The sequence below is a fragment of the Mycteria americana genome, chromosome 3 (genome assembly GCF_035582795.1).
Source record: "Mycteria americana isolate JAX WOST 10 ecotype Jacksonville Zoo and Gardens chromosome 3, USCA_MyAme_1.0, whole genome shotgun sequence".
Lineage (NCBI taxonomy): Eukaryota > Metazoa > Chordata > Aves > Ciconiiformes > Ciconiidae > Mycteria > Mycteria americana.
In genome coordinates, this window is record NC_134367.1 from 60,502,115 (window position 1) to 60,511,146 (window position 9,032).

Genomic DNA, 9,032 nt, shown 5'->3' on the forward strand with positions numbered 1-9,032 from the left:
CCTCCCGGCTCCCTCCGCAGCGGCTCGGCCGCTCGGCCCTCCCGGAATCCCCACGACTTCATGCGGTGTCCAGGGAAACGCTGTAGCGGCGCGGCCGTGCGGCGGGAGCGGCCGGCACGGCGGGAGCGGGGCGGGACGCCGAGGGCTCCTGTCACCGCCGCGCTCCTCGGGGGCGGCGCCGCGCGCGGTCGTTGGGAAGTGCGTCACGGCGGGCGCGCGCCTGCGCCAGGGCGGCGGATTCGAACGGCGGAGGGCGGTTGGGCGGGAGCCGTTGGGCCCGTTCTCGGCGACAGCGGCCTCAGGAAGAGGAGGAGGAGGGGGAAGAAGATGAAGCGCACGGCGCCCCGCAGCACTTTGCGGAAAATAATAAAGAAGCACAAGCCTCAGTTACGCCTGGCGGCTAACGCCGACCTGCTGGTGAGGAAGGAGAGGGGCGGGCGCCGGGTGTGCGGCCTGGAGCTTGGTGCCGGCCGCTCCGCCTCTCAGCGCCGGCCCCGGCAGCCTCCAGCTTGCCTTCTCCGGGCACAGGCAGGGGGCAGCGCCTGCTCCAAGCAGCCGGCTGCGGTCTCCAGCCGCTCGGGCAGCGCGGTGAGCTCAAGGGCTGAATCCTCCAGCTCCATGAGTATTCCCCCGGGGAGCCTGGGGTCGTAGCGCAGGGCCAGGAGCAGTTGTGCTTTTGGCCATGGCGGGCAGCTATTCTGGTTGCCTAGGGGCAGGTGTCCCTAAATAGGGACATTTGGTCCCTAAATGTTTTATGGCTTGAAAGACGTGGACCGATGGATTGTGCGTACTGGAGCACTGGAGTTGCTGGGTGTAATGGGATGTCAAGTTACTACTAACGGTGTTTCTGCAGTGACCTACAGGCAGAGGGGAGGCAAAGTTTGTGGGGAGATAGGCGATTGGTTAGTCTAATAAAATACTAATAAGTAGCGATTGCAGCTTTCTGCTTTGCTGGTGGCTGCTGTATTGTAGGTTTCTGACAGTGAGTTTGGGGATTCAGGGACAGGCTGATGCATAAATATTGTGTCACTACATGTACACACTGCTGTTAGAAGAGTTTAATGTAGGTGGACTGAGAAATAGGAATTTGGATTATGTGGCTGTAACGTGCAGATGTTTGTTGGTTATGTAGAATAATTCGGGTATACAGACATCAATCAACTGAATTGTGATTAATGAGTTGCTAAGCTGTTAAGGCATCTTGAATGATCATATTTTCCTAGAAGGCCATCTAAGTAGTCTCTGTCCAAAACTACAGAATGACAAGTTTTGTTAGTAATCTAATGAGGAGAATAAGCTGTTGGGATCCTGTTCATGGTTTAAAAACACCTGCTGTAAAGGGGTAGGGATAACAGCCATATTGAACAAGTTTCAGAAGACTGAGGCTAACAAAGCTGGATTCCTTCTGACCTGCAATAAGGGATTTGTGGCACAGGAAGGGTTTGTCTCACCAAGAAGTTACGCTACTACAGCAAGGAAACCTGACCTCAAGAGAGCTTGTGGTAGCTGCCGTATTGGAAAAAAAAGTATCTGTGCATTAAAAAATATTCTTTGAAGTGACTTAATAGGCTTAACTCACTTGACTGTCATGCCCTCTTGTTTTCAAATGCATGTAATTCTCAGAGCGTTAATGCATACTGTATACTGGTATGGTCCCTGACTTGAATTGTAAGTCCGTGTTTCATATGTGTGTAAAAGTTGTGTCTTGCAGCATCTTGAAGGCTGGCATCTGGATATACGAAGCTAAATGTAAATAGACAACATTAAAAAAATATAATGAGATTAATATGAATGAATATGGTACTTTCACGAGAGGATTTACATTTGAATGTAAACAGTACATATTTTTCTAATTGGTCTAATAAAAATATGATCTCTTCCTGGTGCTTTTGCTATATTTGGAGTATTTTATGGACTAAGGACGGGCCCCTTGCTACTCATGCTCAGACCACTCAAAGTTTACTCAGTGAAATGCAGTAGTTAACTAATCAAACTTATGCAATCACTAATAAAATTTTTTGTAGTCATTAGTAACAGTTGGTCTGTGTTTCCATGGTCATGTTAATTTGGCTTCAAGGTAGTGTAGCTGTCTGAAAAGTGGGACATCCCTCCAAATCTTGGCCGTTGGTTCCCATCTCTTCCTTGTCCTGGCACTATTGTTCTGTGGGCTACAAAGACAATCAGTGAATTGCATTGACTGAAACTAATGAACAACAACAATCTGATCTAGCTTAAAATATGGCTATGCAAATACTCATTCCAACACAAAGGATGAGATAAGAAAGAATTTTCATAATGTGGTGGAAGCTTAGATTGTCTCTTCTGGTGATGTCAAATTAAATGGCCTTTAGTGTTAGGAGGCTTGGCTTTTTTATTTTACCTCTTAACAGGAATGTCCAGGGGTGGTGATTGTCCATGTTCTTCAACTAGGCACGTGACTAACAGCTCTTTAGCTCTTTATTTCTATGAATAAATAATCAACACAGCTGGAGTTTTGCTTTATTTAAAAAAAAAAAAGGGGGGGGGGTTAATCCTGTAGTTAGACAAGCAACAAGTTTTGAGAGTATGTTTTTTAGTGTCTCTGTTGTTCCCTACAAAACTTGTAAGAATGATTAGGTTGCATACTTTAGAAATTTATATAGTAGCTGTCTTAACAAGACGAAACCATATACATTTTGAGCAGAGTGCTTGTGTCTTCTGCAGGGAAATATGAGAACTGGGCAGTTCAGTTTCTGGACTATCTTCCTGAATGATCCGTGCTTTATGTTTGAATCTACTGTGGTACTTAGCCAGTCCAGTGAGGAAGTCTGCCTACCTGGCTTATGACGTAATCAGATTGTTTTTCTTTTCCTGACCCTGATTTTTCTGATTATTTTCCCTTGATAAACCAATGTCTTATTACATGATCATTACTAACAAGTTTGAAAGACATAAGAATGCAGAAAATTTTGTTAAATACTTGAATGGAGTTTCTTCTGCACTCCTCAGGTTCTTTTGATCAAGTCTTTTTTTGAAATTTGAAGCTTTGTCAGAACCTATTTCCTAAGTGTTAACATCTTTCTCTGTGCATGGTATAGCTAACAAATTTCATCAAACTTTCTCAAGAAGCTGGTTTTTTTTAAGGAATGTGGTAATATCTTTAAGTGAAGAGATAGGAATGGTGTTTAAGGTTTTTCCAATGCTCTTAGAACTCAATTATTTACCTTTTTGAAAATAAGAGGTAAAGATTTTAGTACTGAAGTTCAGATATTCCCCCCACCCTCCCCAATGGTCTGAGAAGAAAAAGCTGCAAACTTTGTTCTAGCTTGAAATTATAGAAGAAAAGCAGGAACTCAGCTGCTTGTTTTATGCCAGAAGGGCACTTCGTATTTACGTGGCAGAAAAAGCTTAAAGTATTGCATTGAATGACCCCTTTTTTCTTCGTTATTGGCATAGAATGATGAATAAGTGTACATTGAAAGCAAAATATCAGGCTAAAGAATTGTTCTGCAGCAAACCAAAATTACGGAGCTTGTCACTACTATTCATTACTTCTGTTGAACAGGTGTGTAGAAGTTGCTCTGCAAGTAGTGTTGTGAGTTTTATGTACGTCCTTAAAACTTTACAACCTTTCTTTTATGGGAAATAAGCATTCTGTTGTGTAAGGTGGTTTTCACGAGTAGTTCAAAACTGTTTTTAAATTTTATGCAGAGGGACAATAATCTAATATGTAGTAAAGCAATGTCTTTAAACAAATGTGGTATCACTTAGGTACTTGTCAGTAACTGTCCCATTCATGGTATTCAGTCATTCTGCCTTTCATTAGCCTTTCTCAATTGCCTTGAATAATCTGGAATATTTATTAACATGTGTGCTCTATTGTAGAATGTTCTGATTTTAGTTACATGACTATGTTTAAATCTATAGGAGTTCAGGGGAAGCTTCTCCACATGCAGCAATTCACTTTGAAAATAGGAAAATAAAGGTACAGTGATTCTGAGAGAAGATGCAGTTTTTAGAGGCAGTTCTAAAATTAACATTTTTACCTTTAGGTATCTCAGCAGGAGCACTTGCAAGTATGGAAGCTTTTGTTCCGCCTCCCTCTTCTCGCACAGGTTGTTTCCAGAAATCTAATCTCCATGTTGATAAGTCTAATAATGAGAGTTCTAATGTTGAACACTATTTTAGGGCCACTGCTTGATTCTGTCGGAGATTATTTCTGTGTGAGTAACTGAAGACTGGTTTAAAAACGGCTTTGATATTTTGCTAAATATATCTGCAAGAACATCTGCTTTTTGTGTAGTAGATGCTTCCAAATGATGCCAAATATTATGTAAATTTATCCATTGCACACTGGCTTCATTTAGTTCAGGAGATGAAAAAAAAACTAAATTGCTTGTCATATGAACACTGAAATGCCTGTCCTCTAGCAGATTCTTTGTGCTGCAAACCCACTCCCAAAGTATTTCCTATAAACTCTAACTTGTAACTTTCCTTGTTGTATCTTTCTAGGCTTTGCAGATCAGGTATGGCAGAATAAGTATATTGTCTAATTCATCTAAATTAAATTTTCATATATTTCAGTAATATTTTTCTGAGGACTTGATTGAAAAAGTATTTTTGTGCACTTTACATAGAAAAGTTAATATTGTTTGAAAGTTTAATTTACAAAAGGTGCAATTACCAATTTTCAGGTTGGGCTATTAAAATAGTTCACATAACATCTGTATAATGCTACAGGTTTGTATTATAGGTCCCTTATTACACAGGGCTGCTTTTGGCTGGCAGTTTTTAGTCCAAGTTGGAGCAGTTCCTTGTCTGCTGAAATTGTTGCTGCTTCTGTACTAGCAGAGCAGCATTCTGTCTTGAAAGGAATACTGCCCTACCAGTTCTTTTCATGTAAAAAGGTTAAGTGATGAGCTGGGAAAAAATGGATGGAAACCTCCTGACAGTGGAGAATTTCTTGTTCTGGAGAAATTAATGTCAATGCTCCTTTGCACTGGAAAGGGCAGAAGTCCTTGAACTTGTCTGTGGTCCATTTGGTGATAAGGCAGGGATGAATTTGCTGTTCATTAAAAGTCTGGCTGTTGTAGTCACTGAAAGCTAACTGTATTTACTAGTAAGCAAAAAGACTCCTTCTTATTCTCTGATATTTTTTATTATAAACAACTGATAATAAAAATCACATTTGATTTCTGTTAGATCAGTTGTTATTTGTATGATCATTTCTAGAGCACTTTTAAATATACTAAATCTAAACTATATTTACAAGAGTCTTGCAGTAAGGAATGTCTTGGGAATTTTTTAAGACTTGAACTGAGTGGTACTTTGTTTTCCTGAGAACACCTTTCAAGAATTTGAAAGCAGTCCAATACGCGAATCTTCTGTCTCAAACAATGAACCTTTAAAAAACCAGACTGTGCTTAAACAGTTTGAATCCTTTTTTTTTTTTTCCTTCTCTCTTTTAAAGGTGCATTTGAACTTCTTACTGTTTCTTCATCGGCTAGCAGAAGAATCCAGGACAAATGCTTTTGAGAACAAAAGTAAAATAATTAAACCTGAGCACACTATAGCTGCAGCAAAGGTAATAAAGCATTTTTAATATTTTTCTTTTTTGTTTAATGTAAAATGTATTATGACAGCATATGCAAAAGTTTTCTGTGTTAGCGTTGATATGTTTTTATTTATAATCCAAAACCTGCAGAAACATAACGTTCTTTAATCTATCATTGGTATAATTCACTGTTACCAAAACATCAGATTAACTCTCCTTGCCCTATTAAATATAGGCCTATTTTTCTGGATTATTCCATGTTTAAATTCATAGTTTCAATATGCGGGTCAGTCTACACAGTAGTCTACCAGCAAGCATCCCTGGGCTGAAAGCCCAGGGAGCAGGAGCAAATTCCAAAGTTGGAGGATCTTTATTTCAGATGATACTATATCAAGGAAGCATGCTGTCTTAACTTCAGTAATATAAATGAAGCTTTATGGAACAAGTGAGAAATAGTTCAAAGAGGTTCAAATATCTTTCTTACACCTTCAGTTCTTACCTGCTTAGTCTGAAAGATGTTTGGAGTCAATTCTTGCTGCATTGTGTGGATACTACTTGAACAAACAGATACTTTGTGTGATGCGTTCGGCAAGGGAAGAACTAAGGGAGGATTAAACTGTGGATTGCTATATGGGTAGTTCAGCATAACAAAAATTGCTGTATGAATATCTATGAAGGAGGAATCCTCTGCATTACAGAGCATAGTAAGTTTTGTGTACATGCAAAAGAAGGGAAAGAGAAAGGTGTTAAGCAGCTTTCTCTCTCTAGAAAGAATTAGAGTAGTGTCAAAGTCTGACTGAAATCCTTTCGTATTCCATAGTTCATTTCACTTGCTAGGGTATGTCTGCTTTACCTAGGTTTCATGAAGGAACTCAGTCTCTTAATTTGTTGAGTTATCTGTTCAACCACCTGCTACTGCTGGGCAAATTGGAAGAATAAAACTGGGTGTTATCTGATATTTGGGTCCTGTGGCTTCTGTTTATCTTCAGTATTTTTTTTTCCTCTGGTGAAATGTTTAGTTTGATACTTTCTATTACTATAGTAACAGAAATATATACAGGATGCGTAGGGTAGCCAAGTGAATGTTACAGTTGGAATCTTACGCATTTGTAATTTCTTTTTAACTGCAATCTTAACATTATTTGAACATTTTTGTGCTCCATTTATTTTTTTTAAGATGAGAAGAAAGGAAAAACTGCCTGTATTTTAATAATGTTAACACTTAAATGGTCCCACTTGGGCTTTGAAGTTCATTTTTCAACTTAAACTCCAAACCAAAAAATGTCCTTCCAAGGGTCTGGGCACTCTTGATATAGCAAGAAAGAAGGCATTACAAACAAAAATTGAGCATAGTAGCTGTATAATTGCAAATCTTATTTTTTTCTTTTTGTCTAGGCCTAACAGGGCAAGAGCTTCAAGGAATCTGCTAAGGGCTTGAGAGTGCTATTGCCATTTCTCAGCATTCATTTTTAAAATAAGCCTTTTATTTTACAGAATTCTTGGTTATGAATGTTCTTATGAAAAAAAAACCAACTTTCTGCTATGACGTTTTTCTGTATGCTTTTGCATTATTTCTAAACTTTTCCCTAGATTTTTACCCTTGGTGACTCTACTCTTGAAAATAGATTGTTTGGCTAGGTGAACCTTTGTTCGGAGTAGCCTAGCGTTTTGGATCTCTTACTGCTGCCTGCATTGTAGTGATAAAAGCAGTGATAAATATACTTTTTTCTTTTTGCAGGTTATTTTAAAGAAAAGCAGAGGCTAGAAAACAGACCACTGGAATTTCAAAGCATGTTTTTCTGTGTTTTCTTACTGACGTGAGATCCTGTGAGCCAGCTTTTGCACTTGTGGAAGTATTTAGCTTTATTGATATCTATTTCATGACTCTGAGTATCTTGCTATTTCTTTAAAAAAAAAATAAGAATCTTACAATGTATATTTTCATACACTACATGCATAATTTTAAAATGTGTGTCACTTGTCATTTAAGACTTCTGATGTACCTTATTTCTTCCATAATAATGGAGGAATGCCTATACCATAGTCACTCTTCAGGTATGATATGTCATGTATTATTAAAAGCGTGAAACTTTTAAAGGAGAACAGTAATAAAAATGCAGGTTTCACTAAATCCATTATAGGTTATGCAGTTCAAAGCAGACTTACTAGCTAAACAAAATCCTGGCTTTTAAAACAATCGCTGTGGAAACTAGTGTGTTAAATATCTTGGCTTCAATTTATTTACAAATGTCTTAATATTTTTTAAATTACTTTTGAGAATCAAGCTAAAGCTTCTGTGTTCTGGGGAAAGAATACATATTTTTTATTTCTAAATCATGCTTTGAACTGTTAAGCTGGCCTATTGTTTGATGAGGTATATGAGACAAGTTGGTGGTCTCTAATTCAGTTGGTGTGGACAGATGCACGTTATGGAAAAGAAAGGATCTGGCACGGCTGATGTTTTTGAAGTTAGATCCTGTACAAATAGTAAAGATAAGTTGGCATGAGTCCCAAGCTACTTCCTCCCTCCTTTTGAGTGTCATCCTAACTTGTCAGAAATCTGGAAATGTACATTATATAAAAGTATCTTTTTAAATTAAAATCATATTATCTTCCTAATCTGATATTTTTAAGCAGTTGCTGAACACCTTGCTTAATAAATCGTTTAATAAAGATATAGTTGAATCTCACAGTTTGAGCTGATAATACAGTTTGTGGAATGTGGTAGCTGATCATATGCACAGTGAGCTATTTTGAAAATAAAGAATTTTTTAAAAACATTATGTATTGAGTAGTCTGATTTTGTTTAACACGTTACTGAGTATATTCTAGAAATTCAGCAAAAAAAGAATTGCATTTTATAAATATTATTGTAGTCTAAGGAAACTGGAGCAATGCCAGAACTTCAAATTTTGTATCATGTGCACGTACTTCTTAAAATCCTGTACAACCTGTGAAAAGCCTTCCTTTTACAGTATGCAGAAAGGAAGGATGTCTCTTCTGCTTTACTTGACTCATAGGGCTTATTTCAGTCTGCTGCTTCTAAGGTTGACTAGATTCCTTATTCTGCATTTTCTTCTCTTACTCTCTTGGAATCCACAAAGAAAGCTGAGAACATACATGTGTAGAGGATGTTTGGACTTAATAATCTGAAGTACATTCTCAGGAATAAGGGAGATCTGACTGGTATTTAGATTTTTCTTTGTAATTACTTTCCGTGATTTAACAATTTTATTGCAACACTAGATTTTCCTTTGTTAGAGATGTTTTCTCTTAATTTTTCCCTGAAATATTTTCTTACAGTCTGTATAACCACATACCTTTCCTCATTGCACAGTTGTATGAGTGCTGTAGCTGCTTTTGGAACTTGTTTTGATAGCCACTTTAACTTCTTTTTTGATTTGCCTAGGAGCAAGATCCACTCTGAGCTTAGTGGAATGTTCTCATTCTCATGTAGTAGATCAATGATCAGTTACCATTGGGAAAGGGGGGCAAGGAA

The 9,032-nt window shown here is 38.3% G+C and overlaps 1 protein-coding gene across 1 annotated transcript; it reads left to right on the top strand.

Annotated features, from left to right (window-relative positions):
• Positions 1-197: 197 nt before the first annotated feature.
• CENPW (centromere protein W) lies at positions 198-8,316 on the top strand. Its single transcript, XM_075498694.1, has 3 exons — positions 198-417; positions 5,450-5,563; positions 7,272-8,316. Exons 1-3 carry the CDS (start codon positions 328-330, stop codon positions 7,296-7,298), a joined length of 231 nt encoding a protein of 76 aa, XP_075354809.1. The 5' UTR covers positions 198-327; the 3' UTR covers positions 7,299-8,316.
• The last annotated feature ends 716 nt before the right edge of the window (positions 8,317-9,032 follow it).

Excerpts from the sequence above, each read along its gene's own strand:
- CENPW (XM_075498694.1), top strand. The coding sequence starts at position 328 with ATGAAGCGCACGGCGCCCCGCAGCACTTTGCGGAAAATAATAAAGAAG. Across the intron at positions 418-5,449 it reads CGGCTAACGCCGACCTGCTG|GTGCATTTGAACTTCTTACT; the intron begins GTGAGGAAGGAG and ends TCTCTTTTAAAG. Across the intron at positions 5,564-7,271 it reads ACACTATAGCTGCAGCAAAG|GTTATTTTAAAGAAAAGCAG; the intron begins GTAATAAAGCAT and ends TTCTTTTTGCAG.